Source organism: Poromitra crassiceps, assembly GCF_964638095.1.
Source record: "Poromitra crassiceps genome assembly, contig: HAP1_SCAFFOLD_1196, whole genome shotgun sequence".
Classification (NCBI taxonomy): domain Eukaryota; kingdom Metazoa; phylum Chordata; class Actinopteri; order Beryciformes; family Melamphaidae; genus Poromitra; species Poromitra crassiceps.
This window is the reverse complement of record NW_028151214.1, coordinates 7,501-26,245: the sequence shown is the minus strand read 5'-3', so window position 1 is coordinate 26,245 and position 18,745 is coordinate 7,501. Positions and strand designations below refer to the sequence as shown.

The 18,745-nt window shown below is 47.6% G+C and overlaps 1 protein-coding gene across 1 annotated transcript; it reads right to left on the bottom strand.

Annotated features, from left to right (window-relative positions):
- Window positions 1-6,797: 6,797 nt before the first annotated feature.
- LOC310771777 (EH domain-binding protein 1-like) lies at window positions 6,798-18,451 on the bottom strand (the record flags this gene model as incomplete). Its single annotated transcript, XM_083664299.1, has 5 exons — window positions 6,798-6,857; window positions 7,457-7,591; window positions 8,688-8,834; window positions 11,305-11,346; window positions 17,624-18,451. The coding sequence occupies 5 exons, from the start codon at window positions 18,449-18,451 to the stop codon at window positions 6,798-6,800; spliced, it is 1,212 nt and encodes a 403-aa protein (XP_083520425.1).
- Between the last annotated feature and the right edge of the window lie 294 nt (window positions 18,452-18,745).

Here is an 18,745-nt window from a genome sequence, read left to right as displayed (position 1 = left end):
CCCCTAATATATATATATATATATATACTGTATGTATATATATATTAGCCGTTTCCATCAACCCTTTCTAATGCAATAGCAGTAGTGGAGAAGGCAGGGAGCGATGGAGAGAGAGAGAGAGAGAAAAGGGGAGAAAGCTGAACCTGTGACCTTAGATGAAAGAGCTAGTCACTGTGGGCTACAATTAGGAATGGCAGGAGGGAGAGCACAGGTCAAGAGACCAGGCCTACACACACACACACATGTGCACACACACACACACACACACACACATGTGCACACACACGCACACACACGCACACACACACACACACACGCACACACACACACACACACACACACGTGTGCACACACACACACACACACACACACACACACACACACACTCACACACACACCAAATGAGTGCCAAACATTCTTTTACATCTAGCCACATAAATGACAGCGGTCACAATTGGAGTGAAGTAAGGCCCAGATCAGCTGTTGATATACTAAGAGTATACTAAGAGACTCCTAAAGTAGTCGCTTGTCTGTTGATAGATTTCACTTCCGAGGCATTTAGCGCCCGGACACACCTCCTACACACACACACACACATGTGAGCTGCCAGAACTGCAGGAACTGTATAACCAGCGGTGCCTCAGGAGGTCCCTGAAGATCATCAAAGACACAAACCATCCCCACAACAGCCTGTTCTCCCTGTTACCCTCAGGGAGGAGATACAGGGTCCCAAAAGCACGCACAAATCGCTTGAGGGACAGTTTCTTCCCGCAGGCCACGAGACTCCTTAACATACACAAATAAGCCACTTCTTAACATGCAGTGGAATCCGTATTATAACCTGCACCTAGCCGGTTGGCCTGCATGTTAAACAACAATTAGCCGGCCTACGCGCACTCCCGCGAGTCCGTATCTTATCTACCTCGACCACCGGTATAAGATCCGCTTCCACGCAATCGCAGCTCATGTTAAACAGCTGGCAGGATATTATCCGCATATCCGTAGTGGGCAGGTGTGGCTCGTGACTCACTTCACGTTCACTAGTTTATTAATTAATGAATCGTTCGGGCAATCGCTTATATCAACGAGCAAACTCACGGTTTCCTCAAGTGCTGCAAAAACGGATTGATTGATTGTTTGGCCAATGCGCTTCAGCTGCAGCCAGGCAGGTCCAGTGCATCAGGTCTGCTGCTGCTGCTGCTGCTTGCTTGCTCCCATGTCAGAAAAAGCCTAACTTGTGTGGGGAGAAATACATTGAAAACTAGTTAGATATGACTTGAAATGCCACTTGTAAAATAAATCACCCACAGTGATTGACGACAGTCCGACCACTATTTTGACTGGGCTGCGCCTGCTTTATGTAGCAATGTGAAGCGCTCATTTTTTGGCACATTGCCACCCCTCGTTGGAATGGACTCCGTTAAAACCAACGGCATGCTTTTTGAAGTCTCCAGATTTGTCGCTAACGTGATGCAGCCAATTATATCAGCAGGCAGTGTTGTGTGCCTCTCCACTGCGTAGAGGATAGGAGCTGACTGACTGATAGGCTATCAAACTTTTGTGGGGAGAAATAGCCTACATTTAAAACTAGTCAGATATGACTAGTTGCCACTTGTAAAATAAATCACCCACAGTGATTGACGACGGTGCGACCACTATTTTGACTGCCTCATAGCTACAGCTGCTTCCTATCACATTTCTTGTTTTCGATAGATGCCCCCCCCCCCCCCCCCCCCCCCCCCCCGCCCACTGGCAGAAAAAACGGCTCATATCCAGTTGTTTCTTAACAAAGACCCCTGATGTTTAGAAAGGCAAAACCTGAAAATATCCTGCTCTCTCTAGCAGGACATGATCCAGAGTTCATGTTTAAAAGGCACTATAGTGTAGTAGCTGTACTGTACCATACTGTAGCTGCTACCATTATGTATGTTTAATTGTATGTTTAATTAGGTATATGCTATTTGCACCTGTACGTCAAATACGTCGAATTTAAAATGTTTAAGTACGTCTAAAGTATGCACAGGACATGTGCACCTATGTGCAGTGAATATGCCACTGTCTCTGACTTGTCTTATCACTATACTGGCTTATTGCTTGTTGTGTCTCTTGTTGTTTTTGCACTCATATGCCCTGTTATATTTGTACTATGTTGTAAACGGAGTCCTCAGCACAAGAATTTCACACGTGATACTTGTACCACGGAGTGACAATAAAAATGTTGAATGTTGAATGTAGACTAGTCATGAGTCCAACAGTAGAATCATCTCCAGGTCAGAGAAAGAAGCACTGAGCGGATGAAAAAGGTGAGAGCCACAGAGAACCTGTGAGAGCAAGAACAAGAAATCACATGTTGCAGTTCCTCTTACGGCCACTGCAACAACTGGGTCCCTTTTTCTTTAGCAGGAATTGTGTGAATTGTGTTTAACTGGTGAGATGCATCATTTCCCCCCCGACTTGATCCAGATGAAAATGAACATTGTGATTAATATCAGATGGCTTGTGGGCAGGTTGTGGGCAGGTGAAATGACAAATTACAGTCTCTAGTCTATGGAAAAAATTCATTTATTTCAAAATTGAGCCGCACGCCCTTGTATTAGGGCTGGGCGATTAATCGAATTGTAATCATGATTACGATTTGGGCTGTCCACGATTATGAAAACAAGATAATCGACATCAAACGATTTTGCGGCTCTTGTCTCTCTCGTTCTGTCTTGTTGTGTGTGTGTGTGTGTGTGTGTGTGTGTGTGTGTGTGTGTGTGTGGGGTGGCCTCTGGTGCAGCCCTAATTTGTGATTTAGACAGTTAATACAGATATATCTTTTGCATAGAAATCTTTTTGACGACAGCATGAAGTTAGGTTTAGTCATCATCAGTTTAGTTCATGGAAATAAATGCGACTAAAAAGAGGCACCTATAACCAACTAGGGGTGTCACGGTACATGTATTCGTCCCGTGAGTTTACGGTACGACCCTCACGGTACCTCGTTTCACGGTACATGAAACGACACGACGAATACGTCAAATCCAGAAGCACCTAAACACTGTTTGAACGGCATTGAATTGAATTGAATTAAACGCCACAGAAGAAGACACACCAAAACAACACAAGGGCCATAGAAATCCGCATTCACAGAATGGGACGTTTTGTGGCGATAAGCTGTTTTGCAAATTCTGTCAACATCAAGCCAACGAGGTAAGCTTGCCAATGTAACGTTACGTAGCCGCGACAAAGTCCTTTATAGTTGCGCGTTGCGGCTAAACGTTACATAACACTGACAAAGCTGTTAACTTGTAAACAAGCAACATACATCGCGTGGGATGAGTGATGCGGTCAAGCAGACATCTGCGGATGCAGACAGGCAAGCTGCGGTGAGGAAGAGGCGATGACTCCTTGTCATGTTCCAATAATCCATTAGATGACCGAACGTAATCATATTATGCTAAACAAAACTCACATCCAATAACGTTAAGGCGCTGACAGGGTTCTTTCCCGTACTTACTGGGAAAGTGAAACCCACCCCGTTGTCTGTCAGACAGTGGGGGTATCTTTCAACAGGGTTTAGAAGTTTTTCTTCTTCTGCCGTTTTATTCTTCTTCTGAACATGTAGGTATTTTGACGTTGACTAAAGAAACACTGCCGCCTAGTGGCCGCTTTTAGATAGGATTCCAAATTAGTGCTTACATCAAACGCAAATGCTACATAAAACAAATACAACAGGGGGAGGGGTTGGTGGGAGTATTAGGCTACTCCACACATGCGCTCTGTTTACAAACTTGTGTACAATAAAGATTTAAAGTGGGGGGAAATGCCTTTGCCCTGTCAAACAGCTGGAATACAGACATCTGAGAGGGAGGCGCACCCCACACTTTGAAAATCACTGCTCTAGAGTAAAACCTTTTTGTGTGGATTGCCTAGATCTTATTAAATAGTGGACATTTATTCATTCCCACATATTAGACACTATTTCTGATGGTAAAAATAGCGTAAAAAGCAGAATTCAGACATATTCAAAGGGAAAAAAACAGAATTTGGGATTTGTTGCTTTTTTTCCCCGTTTTCGTACCGTGCCGTATTCGTACCGAACCATGACCCCAAAACCGAGGTACGTACCGAACCGTGACTTTTGTGTACAGTGACACCCCTATAACCAACTGATTTGCCATTGGTGCCTTGAACACTACACCCCCCTCCCTCCCCTCCCTCCCCTCCCTCCCCTCATCTCAATCACTTGCCCCCACATTAGCGCCTGGCAGAATGAAGGCCGCTTTAATTGAATTAAATTATTCCTTATGCATGCTAAACCACAAAGCACCTACTTAGACGCATGGAGAGAGAGGTAGATGGGAGGGGCTTGGGCCTCTCCAGCTGATAACATGGACACACACACACACACACACACACACACGTGCATACACACACACACACACTCGCGCATACACACGCAACACACACGCGTACACTAATCAAACCAAGACATCAAGTAATCTAATCTGAATCGCTAACAATTATCAGCACGTTGGCCCCGGGGCCGCTCGGATTCCTCTGATCAATGTTTTCTATTAAAAAAGTGAAAACAATTCAATATCCTTTCCCTAATGCACACCAGGGTTATTAGCCTCATTGTCCTTGGAAATTAGTAAGGAAATCAGGAGGAGAGAGAGAGGGAGAGAGACATAGAAGGAGAGAAAGAAAGAGAGAGGGCGAGAGAGATAGAAAGAGAGAGAGAGGGCGAGAGAGATAGAAAGAGAGAGAGGGCGAGAGAGATAGAAAGAGAGAGAGGGCGAGAGAGATAGAAAGAGAGAAAGAGAGAGAGAGAGATAGAAAGAGAGAAAGAGAGAGAGGGCGAGAGAGATAGAAAGAGAGAAAGAGAGAGAGGGCGAGAGAGATAGAAAGAGAGAAAGAGAGAGAGGGCGAGAGAGATAGAAAGAGAGAAAGAGAGAGAGAGATAGAAAGAGAGAAAGAGAGAGAGGGCGAGAGAGATAGAAAGAGAGAGAGGGCGAGAGAGATAGAAAGAGAGAAAGAGAGAGAGGGCGAGAGAGATAGAAAGAGAGAAAGAGAGAGAGAGGGCGAGAGAGATAGAAAGAGAGAGAGGGCGAGAGAGATAGAAAGAGAGAAAGAGAGAGAGGGCGAGAGAGATAGAAAGAGAGAAAGAGAGAGAGAGGGCGAGAGAGATAGAAAGAGAGAAAGAGAGGGCGAGAAAGAGAGGGCGAGAGAGATAGAAGGAGAGAAAGAAAGAGAGGGCGAGAGAGATAGAACTTGAGAAAGAAAGAGAGGGTGAGAGAGGTAGAAGGAGAGAAAGAGAGGGCGAGAGAGATAGGAGAGAAAGAAAGAGAGAGGGCGAGAGAGATAGAAGGAGAGAAAGAAAGAGAGAGGGCGAGAGAGATAGGAGAGAAAGAAAGAGAGAGGGCGATAGAGATAGAAGGAGAGAAAGAAAGCGGGCGAGAGAGATAGAAGGAGAGAAAGAAAGAGGGGGCGAGAGAGATAGAAGGAGAGAAAGAGAGAGGGCGAGAGAGATAGAAGGAGAGAAAGAAAGAGAGGGCGAGAGAGATAGGAGAGAAAAAAAGCGGGCGAGAGAGATAAAAGGAGAGAAAGAAAGAGGGGGCGAGAGAGATAGAAGGAGAGTAAGAAAGAGAGAGGGGGAGGAGGGGTGAGTCTAGCCACTTTAAGGAGCTAATCTATGTGAAGTCAGCCATCTTGCTGCACAACAACAAGGGACGGTAGAGGACTCCCCCTCCCTCCTCGGCGTGCAGACAGCTTTGAAAAACTCTTTTAATTTGCTTTCTCCTTCTGAAGACTTTCAACACCAACAGTCCTTGGAAGGTCCTCATTTATTTTTCTTAGATTATGCTGAAATGCTTATTCCTGAGGCCTGGAACACACACAGATACACACGAGCACACACACCAACAAACACGGGTGTGTGCGCGCACACACACACACGCACACACACACACACAGACACACACACAGAGACACACACACACACTTTAAAAAACATCTAATTCAAGGGCATATTTCTCTTTTAGGATTCAGACAGCGAGCGCCGTCTGTCGCCTTTTAGATATTTCATTACCAAAAGGTATTCATTTCATTTCCTCCGTTCAAATCACAACTTTCCTCCGTACTCCGCTTGCTTCTGGTGAAACATTGGAAGACGTCAGACGAGAGGATTTGACCACAGTGCTGTGGCAGGGTAACTATATTGTGTGTAGTGGAGCGTGTCTGCTTCAAAGCTGTCCATTTCACTCGGCCTCGTTTGGAGTCTCGTTTGCGTCGGTACAGCGACTCTCTCTCTCTCTCTCTCTCTCTCTCTCCCCGCGTTTAGCATGAACGTACTCTTGCTGACAGCACTGTGTGTGTGCGCACGCCTTTTACTGGCTGTTATGGGGGATTGAGCAGGGCAGCACATTTTGGTCAGGACCAGTGCAAAAAAAAATGTGCACAGTCAAGATGAGCAAAGAGACTGAACGAGAGAGAGAGAGAGAGAGAACTATATGCTTATTAGAGAGAAGACGGGAGGAGTCCATCCACAGTTTGGGGTCTTATTCGCTGACGTGTTCAGGGGTGCCGCATTTGGCTGTCCGAGAAAGTGCCCGAGCAGAAGTTAATAAGTGAAGTCGTTCAGCAAAGTGGTGTGCCAGAGGAAGCAGGCTGGCAGGCACAACTGAGTCCAGAAGCAGACATTATTAGACAGGCTTTTCCAGCATGTGGCCACGCGTAGTGAGGAGGAGCGACCGGGAGGGAACTGTCAAAGTGACACGAAATACAGAGAGAGCTGAAAAGGTTCTGCGGTCACTCTAGTAGCTGTACCTGTACTCTGAGGTGGTGCTACACAACACTCCACTGCACTGACTCCACTGCACGGAGAGGAGAGGAGGGGAGAGGAGAGAAGAGAGAAGGAGGAGAGGAGAGGAGAGGAGGGGAGAGGAGAGGAGGGGAGAGGAGAGGAGGGGAGAGGAGAGGAGGGGAGAGGAGAGGCGAGGCGAGGAGAGGAGAGGAGGGGAGAGGAGAGGAGAGAGAAGGAGGAGAGGAGAGGAGAGGAGGGGAGAGGAGAGGAGAGGAGGGGAGAGGAGAGGAGGGGAGAGGAGAGGAGAGGAGAGGAGAGGAGGGGAGAGGCGAGGCGAGGAGAGGAGAGGAGGGGAGAGGAGAGGAGGGGAGAGGAGAGGAGAGGAGAGGAGAGGAGGGGAGAGGAGAGGCGAGGAGAGGAGAGGAGAGGAGGGGAGAGGAGAGGAGAGGAGGAGAGAGGAGAGGAGAGGAGAGGAGGGGAGAGGAGAGGAGAGGAGGAGAGAGGAGAGGAGAGGAGGGGAGAGGAGAGGAGAGGAAGACTCCAACTCAGGACGGCCTTCACTTAACACACACAAGTCCACATTGGAGAAGTGGGCTTGTGTCCTGAAGGCTGGGAACATCTAGTCACGGGAAATGGATGGATCATGCTCGTCCGTCTGGCACATCTAACCCCCGACATGTAGCTGAACCTGAAGCAGATCTTCACCTCAAACTGCTCCAGTAGAGCAGAGCAGTGCAGCTGCTCAGGGGGGCAGCAGTGTAACACTGTGGTTGAACTGGAGCTGCGAGGTGTGAAGGTGTGAACCTGTATGAACGTGAAGCACAGCACTGCTGAACAATCGCAAGCTTACAGCTTTACGTTGTGTTGTAGAAAATTGAAGTTCCATTGGCATTTCCTAATCAATAAGCTATGATTGCATACACATAATTAATGCTATGAGTTCTAGTGACATCTCACACATACATTCACCCCAGAGTGGCATTGAGGATTTCTCTCCTTCTGCTGAAGCCTTGGACAGTGCATCGTGTTCCATAACAACTGATAACAGTCTTCCAGTTAGACTGCACCGACGCACACACATCTACAAGAGATCATCCCATTCCTCTCCCCCCTCCTCTCTGCCTTCCCTCTTTTCCTGCCTTGCAGTAGAAAGCATATGTTAAATTGTGACATTGCTACTGAATATTTGGACTCTGTACATGATCAGATGGTACATTGAGATTCAGTCACTCCTATAATGCAGTTGATAGGAGAATGTATGGTTTTAAATATACTTTCATAAGACGTCTTCCTGGACTCTTGGTTTCAATTCATTTGGTTTATATAAGCTGTTACAAAGCGGATGAGGAGTGGTAAATTCCATTCTATAACACGTTGTAAAAACACTAAAATGATGATAGAGATGTTTCGTCATGTTATAGGACTTATTTTTCAAGCGTTGACAGGATGCTGATAAATGGTAGAGCTATCCATTCGGCTCAGACTACTATTTTGGTTTCTAATGTTAAATAGGCTAGTACAGATGCAAAAAAAAAAAAAAAAAAAGTGTTCGTCACAACAATATTTGAACAACAACCTGTTCATGCGCCAGCCAAGAAAGAGATATCCCCATGGCTACAGGCCGTAACTTCAACTCAAACGAGGAAAACATTGTAGATGAGATGAGACAGGCCTTTCAACTTATATTATGATATTATATTTTAGATATCTAACCTGACACAAATCAGGTGGTAATACAAACATGGCTCATCATTTGAAACGGTGTCATCAGCGAGCAATGCCAACAACTACAGTCCCAAACAAGTGCACGTCACACACACACACACACACACACACACACACACACACACACACACACACACACACACACACACACACACACACACACTCAGTGACTTACGTCAGTGATGCTGGTGGCCCTGGTGGGCACAGAGAGGGCTGAGTTGGGGGCGTTCTTGTTGCCGGCCTTCATGGCAGCGTCGCGGCGGGCCTGCTCCAGGAGAAGCCTGGCTCTCTCCTTCAGCTCCTCCTGACGAGACTGCACCTTCTGGGGACAGACAGAGACACAGACATGTGGGGTGGTGCTGGCACCTTCTGGGGACAGACAGAGAGACAGACATGTGGGGTGGTGCTGGCACCTTCTGGGGACAGACAGACAGAGAGACACACATGTGGGGTGGTGGTGGCACCTTCTGGGGACAGACAGAGAGACACACATGTGGGGTGGTGCTGGCACCTTCTGGGGACAGACAGAGACACACACATGTGGGGTGGTGCTGGCACCTTCTGGGGACAGACAGACAGAGAGACACACATGTGGGGTGGTGCTGGCACCTTCTGGGGACAGACAGAGAGACACACATGTGGGGTGGTGCTGGCACCTTCTGGGGACAGACAGAGACAGACATGTGGGGTGGTGCTGGCACCTTCTGGGGACAGACAGAGAGACACACATGTGGGGTGGTGCTGGCACCTTCTGGGGACAGACAGAGAGACACACATGTGGGGTGGTGCTGGCACCTTCTGGGGACAGACAGAGAGACAGACATGTGGGGTGGTGCTGGCACCTTCTGGGGACAGACAGACAGAGAGACACACATGTGGGGTGGTGCTGGCACCTTCTGGGGACAGACAGAGAGACACACATGTGGGGTGGTGCTGGCACCTTCTGGGGACAGACAGAGAGACAGACATGTGGGGTGGTGCTGGCACCTTCTGGGGACAGACAGAGACAGACATGTGGGGTGGTGCTGGCACCTTCTGGGGACAGACAGACAGAGAGACACACATGTGGGGTGGTGCTGGCACCTTCTGGGGACAGACAGAGACACACATGTGGGGTGGTGCTGGCACCTTCTGGGGACAGACAGAGACAGACATGTGGGGTGGTGCTGGCACCTTCTGGGGACAGACAGAGACACACATGTGGGGTGGTGCTGGCACCTTCTGGGGACAGACAGACAGAGAGACACACATGTGGGGTGGTGGTGGCACCTTCTGGGGACAGACAGAGAGACACACATGTGGGGTGGTGCTGGCACCTTCTGGGGACAGACAGAGAGACACACATGTGGGGTGGTGCTGGCACCTTCTGGGGACAGACAGACAGAGAGACACACATGTGGGGTGGTGCTGGGACCTTCTGGGGACAGACAGAGAGACACACATGTGGGGTGGTGCTGGCACCTTCTGGGGACAGACAGACAGAGACACACATGTGGGGTGGTGCTGGCACCTTCTGGGGACAGACAGACAGAGACACACATGTGGGGTGGTGCTGGGACCTTCTGGGGACAGACAGAGAGAGAGACACACATGTGGGGTGGTGCTGGCACCTTCTGGGGACAGACAGACAGAGACACACATGTGGGGTGGTGCTGGCACCTTCTGGGGACAGACAGAGAGACACACATGTGGGGTGGTGCTGGCACCTTCTGGGGACAGACAGAGAGACACACATGTGGGGTGGTGCTGGCACCTTCTGGGGACAGACAGAGAGACACACATGTGGGGTGGTGCTGGCACCTTCTGGGGACAGACAGAGAGACACACATGTGGGGTGGTGCTGGCACCTTCTGGGGACAGACAGAGAGACACACATGTGGGGTGGTGCTGGCACCTTCTGGGGACAGACAGACAGAGACACACATGTGGGGTGGTGCTGGCACCTTCTGGGGACAGACAGAGAGACACACATGTGGGGTGGTGCTGGCACCTTCTGGGGACAGACAGAGACACAGACATGTGGGGTGGTGCTGGCACCTTCTGGGGACAGACAGAGAGACACACATGTGGGGTGGTGCTGGCACCTTCTGGGGACAGACAGAGAGACAGACATGTGGGGTGGTGCTGGCACCTTCTGGGGACAGACAGAGACACAGACATGTGGGGTGGTGCTGGCACCTTCTGGGGACAGACAGAGACACAGACATGTGGGGTGGTGCTGGCACCTTCTGGGGACAGACAGAGAGACACACATGTGGGGTGGTGCTGGCACCTTCTGGGGACAGACAGAGAGACACACACATGTGGGGTGGTGCTGGCACCTTCTGGGGACAGACAGAGACACACATGTGGGGTGGTGCTGGCACCTTCTGGGGACAGACAGAGAGACACACATGTGGGGTGGTGCTGGCACCTTCTGGGGACAGACAGAGACACACATGTGGGGTGGTGCTGGCACCTTCTGGGGACAGACAGAGAGACACACATGTGGGGTGGTGCTGGCACCTTCTGGGGACAGACAGAGAGACACACATGTGGGGTGGTGCTGGGACGGAATGGAAAGAGCTAGCAAAAAGAATGACAGTGGTAATCATGGCGGGGCACAATGGGTCACGTCACTTACAATCAAATGTATTCATAGAGGTGTCCCTTTGGAGATAAAAAAAAGAAACACAGCACTCTCAATCTGTGCAAGGGTGTTTTTGAATGTTGGATGTGGATTTGTTAATATTGAGTTTGAAATGAAACATTTGGCAAATCTATTCTAGTACTCTTGTCAAACTTCTACCCACCTTCTCAGCAGGAGGACTTGATACAGGCGACTGTGGCGGCTCCTTGGAGAGAGAAAGAGTAGAAATATAATGTCACTGCAAATGCATGGATGTACGGTAGTTGTTTTGCTTAGAAGTGCATCAACAGTAGAGTACAGTATGTAGTGTCGGGGATTGGTGCTTATCCAGCTCACATGTTCAAACTTGGATCAGCGAAAGAAGCTGGCTTGATTTCTTTAGTTAAATTTGCATTTTGGCATAATATATATATTTTCTGGCAGGAAGGAAAAACGTAACGTTGCAAGGTAGCTGGCTCGAGATCACCATCACACAACAAATCCATCTTGCCACGCTCCAATCTATTGGTTTGAATCCCAACCAATCAGCTTCCTATCAGGCAGCTACAGGCGGGCTTTACAGTATAGGTGCGAGTCACACCAGCGAGAGCGAGTCTGTGATAGACGTGATTGACAAATGGTTCAGCCAATCACCTGCCAGGTATTTTTTTTAAAGTGCCTGCCCTTTGAAACGGTTTCCCGCGTGAGTTCCCAGATGGTTATGTGAAACAAACCATCTGGCAGTGTCAGGTTAGGCAAAAACGTCCCCCGATGACAAAATGCTGAGATGCTGCAATTTGTGAAGTTCATAGGAAAAGCACCTCTTGCTAAAGCTGTGTTCACACCAAGATATTTATATCTGGGGGCTATAACTAGGGTTGTCCCGATCCGATCACGTGATCGGAAATCGGGGCCGATCACGTGATTTTCAACTGATCCGGAATCGGGGGGAAGAGATCTGATTTTTATGTATAAAAACAATGATAAAAACGTCACAAAACAAATATGGCAATTCTCACATTTCAGTCATCCAAATAAACAATCTGTCATTTATTTTATCATTGCAATTTGTCATATTCATCGTAAACACGAGCCCTCTTGCGCAGCAACACACGCAGTTTTAACTTTAGTAGTGGGGAGTGAGCATTGATAAGAAGCGACAACTAATCTATTGCAACAGCGCACAAGACATCGGCCATTTTGGGGCGCAACAAACCTCTGTGCTATTGTCCTGTTGTCTGCGGCGCCAAAATGGCCACGGTTCTATTGTCAATTGTCGCTTCTTTCCTTCCATACTCTTTGTTTAGTGTTCGACTAGCGACACATCAGAACGCGATAAAACATACAAAAACACATGTCCAACCATAATAACTAGATGGTCGCACAGTGGCTAAAACAGAAACAAGACGTAACGTTAGTTAGGGATCATGATTAAACTCACCTAGGAGTCGGACTAGGAAGAAAAGCCAGAAGTGTTCTGCACTGCCTGCCTGCATCAGTAAAGTTACCATAATGAACATGTCTTTTTGTTGTCTGCATTCCGTCTGTCTTGTGAATAAAATCTGTCGTTCCTCCATGTTGTCAGATGAAGTGGCCGGACTGCACTCGTCTCACAGATAAAGTTTCAATCATTTTAATCCACGCAGATTGTCCTCAGTGACTCTCCATGTTGTCTCACTTGTAAACAGAGCTGCACCCCGCCCCCATCTAGCTAGCATGCTTAATTCTATTGATGTGGCTCATTGGCCGAAACTCGAAACAATAGCAGACAGCCAGTGAAACGCCGCATGCAAATGAATACCAGCCCAGAGATAGCCAGAGAAGTCAGTGGGTCCCAAACATTTCTGGCTTCAGTACCCCCTTTCCCTGATTTCTGAATCAAAGTACCCCCTTTACCATAAGCTGTAAAGATATTTTATTTTGTTTACTTGGTTTAAAACCAATGCTGCACTAACTGAGTTGTGGTTGTGATAAAAGAGCCGTACAAAGATGTCATATTGGTTGGTTAAAATAAAAACACTTAAACACTTAGAAGAAAGGGGGGAAAAAGCATCCAAGTTGTCCCAACTTGTTGTCCCAACTATTTCTGCAATTCATTGCAGAAATATCGGATCGGGACTCGGTATCGGCAGATACTCAAAATCATATGACTCGGACTCGGACTTGGGGGCAAAAAAAGGTGATCGGGACATCCCTAGCTATAACGTTACGCAATGTCATGATGTTTGTCCACTACGAGCCACCGTAGTTGTTTACAAGCTAAGCCTATCAGCGTGCTCCTAATGCGAGCTACATACCGGTAGTACAGACTTCACTTCATGTCAGCTGTCAGCCTGTCAATGTGGTTTGTTGCCACACAATAAACCAGCGGTTTGTTCCAAGCCAGTGTGATCCTTGACTCACTCTCACACGGCAGCCAATCAGCGTTGAACAGCGAGCGACTGATGCCAGCGAAATTTCGCTCGAGTTGGGATATTTCATCTCGGGCGACATCTCGGACGCCCAGCGATTTTTCTCCGGGGCGAATATACGCTCAATCGCTCGTTTGCATTGACTTTGTATGTAAACTCGATGCCAGCGAAAAACTTTAATAGGTCGGTGTGAACGTACCTTAAGAGGAGAGTTGGTCCTGCAGGTGACTGCCACTGTTTTATGTGGGGTGCCCCTCTATAGGTTAATTTCTTTGGCCTATTTTATGTAGCCTATTTTCTCTTTTTTTAAATTCATTCATTCTATTTTTTATTTGATTGATTGCTATTCATTGGTCAGTGCGTAATTTGATCAAATGAATTAATGAAGACAATCGAGATGCGCCCGTTCTAGGGCTGCCACTTTTTATTTGAAATTCTAACATTTGTTCAAACGTGGGGGGAAAATAACATGTGAACTGTAATGACCTGTTCTATATAGACTCTCCAACAACAATTCACCATCAGCTTGACCTCTTGTGTTGTTTGCTAAGAGGACACAGAGTCTACCCACCCCGGCTCCATACATATGTATGTATATATATATATATATGTACCGGTATATATATATATATATATGTATATATGTATATATGTATATATATAGATATATACTGTATACTATACAGTATATATATACAGTGTTTCCCACAGGATTTTGAGAATTTGTGGTGGGGGACCGCAGACCCCCTACGGGGGTGCGGGGGCATGCCCCCCCGCGCGATTTTTTTAAACATTTTAAAGTAAAATGCATGAATTTGGTGTACTTTGAGAAAGCTTAAGAGCAAAATTAAAAGGCTAGATCTATGAAGAACATGTCATCATTACTGTGCTGTGGGTTTACAATGACAAACTAAATTTCTCCCTATAGGTCAGGGATACTCAACTTGCTTTGCCACTTTCGTGAAATGATAGAAGGCGAGGGGCCAGTTAATAAACAAACAATATACATTTTCCTGTAGCGGATTGTAGGTTTTTGGGGTGTCAGCCGGAGTTTAGGCTGACAGTGTTGTGCACACCGGATAGTTAGTTAGGTTAAGTTAGTTAGGTTAAGTACATACATAAGTGCCTGGGTAGCGAGCAGATGGCGGTATTTGACAATTTAGCAGCTAAATCATACATTATTGAAAGATATTCCATATTCCAGACTGAAATGCTATAACAGAAGTATTGGCCAGAATGACATGAACATTTATTGGACACTTATTCAGCGGATATCTTGCATGTTGTGTTCAGGTGCACTGTAAAAAAATAAAAAAATAAATAAAATTGGGGGGGTCAACATCTTATTGTGGCGGTCAAAATATTATTGTGGCGGCCCGCCACAAATTCCTTTATGTATGGGAAACACTGATATATATATACTGTATACTGTATGAGGTGCAGGTAGAAAAGGATTAAGAAGGGCTGTTCTTAATGTCAGAGCAGGAATATCCCCTGTGATATACACTGACTGCCCTGCTGCATTATGGGATATCCCCTGTGATATACACTGACTGCCCTGCCCTGTTGCATTATGGGGGCATGCTGGGCTCACAGTCCTGTCTGCGTCCAGTGGTGTGGAGAGCGTGACAGCTCTGAGAAGATTGCAACATGCATGCACGCATGCACACACACACACACACAGACACACACACACACACACACACACACACACACACACACACACACACACACCTAGCTTAGCATCTTATCTGCAAGCTAATCCTGGCTGTATTATAAGGGGGCACAAACAGGGAAAACAGAGTTCTTACATTTGGCTTAGAGAGCGGTGTATTCCGACCCAGCTGTTTATAACAAATATGTATCGTTCCAGCGCTCACATCTAGCCTGGGCACGGGCGATGCTGCAACCGGCTAACTAGATAACAGTGGATCAAAGTGGGGTGTCATAGCTGTCATGACCCCCCCGCGACCTTTCAGCTTGTAAACAGGAAGCGGTAATCTGGGGGTTAACCGACGCAGGCAAGCGTGCGTCCCACACGCGCGCGCGCGTGTGTGTGCACATGCGGGTGCATGCCAGTGTGTGTGTGTGTGTGTGTGAGAGACGAGATGAGGTGTGCCGTGTGCAAAGCGTCTCCACGCCTGAGCAGTCACGGCGCCAACTGCCATCAACTGAAGGGATGAGAAATATAATGAAAAATATAATGAAATGTCAAAGCAGGGGGTTCTGCTGGGCGCCTTCTGCAGTCGCCACATGTTAAGGCCCCCCCCACCCCCCCCCCCACGCCGCGCGCACGGGTCTCCACAACATCTAAGGCGGGACGAAAGAATTTCACTACGGGGTCATCTCGCCAAACGCCGTCGACGAGGTCGGGATTTGAAGCTTAGCGGCTGCCAGAAGGGAATGAATGAATGAATACGCCGCGTCCTCTGTCTTATGACTGATGTGTTATGTGAACGTTTCAATCACAGCTGGGCTGCCAGGATACAAACCTCAACGAGCCATTTAGGGCCCAGGCAGGTGCCCAAGCTAAGTGCCTGTCTTTAACAGCAAGGTGAGAATTAGCCTGCATCATACAGAGACCTGTCCAGACGTTGGATGAGGTACCTGTGTTATAATGAGCTGTGAACGTACTGATAGTTGAATGTATCTCACCGATCCTTACTGGGAATGTATAATCCTATTCCACACAGTGTGTACCCGTTTCTACATCTGTACACAATAAGTGTGTGTGTGTGTGTGTGTGTGTGTGTGTGTGTGTGTGTGTGTGTGTGTGTGTGTGTGTGTGTCTGTGCATTATTTTTGTTTACTTTTTATTAAAACAAGGTAATCACTTGAAAAATGTGATACCTCCTCGTACAAATGAAATTGACCAATAGCACAAAATGAAAACAAATTACAGCACTTGTTAAAGGAACACTCCGCCCATTTTCAAACAGCTTTGTATCATTACAAAATCAGTTATCAGAAAACTGTCAACAGCTTTGCTGACATTCACTCAGTTTGACAGTTATTGAGAGTTGATTTGAGTTAAGTTGTGGACCAATGATGTCATTCATGCACAGATTACATCACTGGTTCACAACTTAATCAACTCTCAATAACTGTCAAACTGAATTAACGACTGCAAAATGGTTTACCGTTTTCTGATAAACTACTGATGTTGTAATGATACAAAGCTGGTTGAAAATGTGTTCCTTTAAGGGATGCAGGTAAGGTAAGGTGAATTATAGCACTTTAAAAAATGCTTTACTGGAATCTATGTATTTTAGAGATATTGGATATAGATTTTTTTTTAATATGGTTATCTAGCACTTTGAAAATGAATTAGTACCATGAGTAACCTTATTATTTTTTCCTTGTTATGCTCACATATTTCAGATGACGTCTCAGCTGCCATGCGTTTACATAATAAACTTGAACCCAAACCAAACCAAACCTAACAGGGCTAACCTGTCAGACGCATGCGGGATCCCACAAAAATAGAACAGGTGCGTATTTTTTCCGTAACAGATGTATTCTAAGTTACTAGTCTACTATTATTACTCGGGATGGGGGGGAAAATCGATACACCATAGTATCGCGGTATTTTGTCTGACGATATTGTATCGATATTTGGACGCCAAGTATCGATATAATTTTTTTTTTTTTTTGCAGGCCATGCCATGGCAGGCCACCGGGCATCTGCCCGAAGCGCCCAATGTTGCAGTCTGCGCCTGCAGTGGCGTATTGAGTCCAGAGAAGCTTAATAATGTAGCCTACATGTGGGGCCAAAACAAAACAAAACAAAACAAAAAAACACTTCCGGTGAGGTCAAGGAAAAGGTAGGAAAAGGAGTTAGACAATATATCGAAATATTGCAATATTCAATATATGCAAATATTCAATATATCGCAATATCGGCGATATCGCAATACTATCGTATTGTGACTCAAGTATCATTTTAGTATCGTATCGTGGGCATCTGGTGATTCCCACCCCTACTATTAACACGGGCGAGAGTCTGTTCCGGCAGTTTTACCGGATCCACACGGAGCCGTACCGCATCTCGGGTACATTGGGTTTAAGTGGAATCACCTGTGGGGTGTTTACCTGTTTGGGGGGCGTGGCTGTGTGGTTGAGTGGCGGGGAGCCGCTGTCAGAGGCGGACTCGGACTCCGAGTGGCGCAGGCTGGCCCTCTTCTTCTTGATGAGGTCAGCGTCTCTGTTATAGGAGAAGCCCAGCTTCTGGTGGGGCGGAGAGGAGGCGGCCCCTCTACCCCCCACCCCCCTATCTAGTCCCGCCTCCTCCCTCCGCTGCCTCACCTTGTCCGTCTCTCTCTCTCTCTCCGCCCTCTGCGGTACCTCGCTGAGGTCTAAAGTGTCGGCTTTGGGAAGCTTCCCCCTGTCCTCGGAGGCCGGGGGCGTGGCCTGGGACCCGGGCTCAGGTCTAGGGGCGGAGTCTGTTGCCGTGGCGGGCGGTGCCGTGCGTGGCGACGGGACAGGCGGCGAGGACGGCAACGCCCCCGCCGTCTGCGAGCTGGCCGAAACCACTGCATTGGCTTCGGCTCCATTGGGTTCGGCTTTAGCGCCGTTAGCTTCGGCGCTAACGTGGCCGGCCGACACAGTGGGCTCAGGGTTAGCCTGGAGGTGCTGCACGTCGTTGAGCTCGGCGTAGAACTTGTCCTGGCCGATGGAGGCGTTGGTGTCCGTCTCGAAGTCGCCCACCTTGTAGGTGCTGCGGCTGCTGTTGGCCTCGATCTGCACCACGTTCAGCTCCTCGCCAGAGAAGTGCGCCCGGATCTGGTACAGGTAGGTCATGACCGTCAGCTTGTCAGGGATGGCCAGCAGCACCATGTCGGACGGCTCCAGGAGACGCGAGATGCCCAGGCTGGCGAAACCATCGTAGGCCTGAAAACGAAACGAACAACAAGCGTTCATTTTCCCGATTGTGAAATACCACGGAGCCATCATCGCTTCCAAAGTAGTGTGTCTGGCAAACTGAGGAAGAAACTGTTTACAGATTTGAATGAAGCGCTTTTGAGTGAAAAGAGGGGGTGGCATTAGGACCAGGGGTGAGAGTGAGGGAAGTGCTGATGATAGTTGGTCAGATAGGAGGTGAGCTCTGATTTTATGTGCTTAATGAAGTTGCTTAATGCACTTTTTATACTCTTTTTTTAAAGTTTTGTTGTGATGCTTTAAAATGTCCATTTTACTCTCTTCTTTTCTTTTATT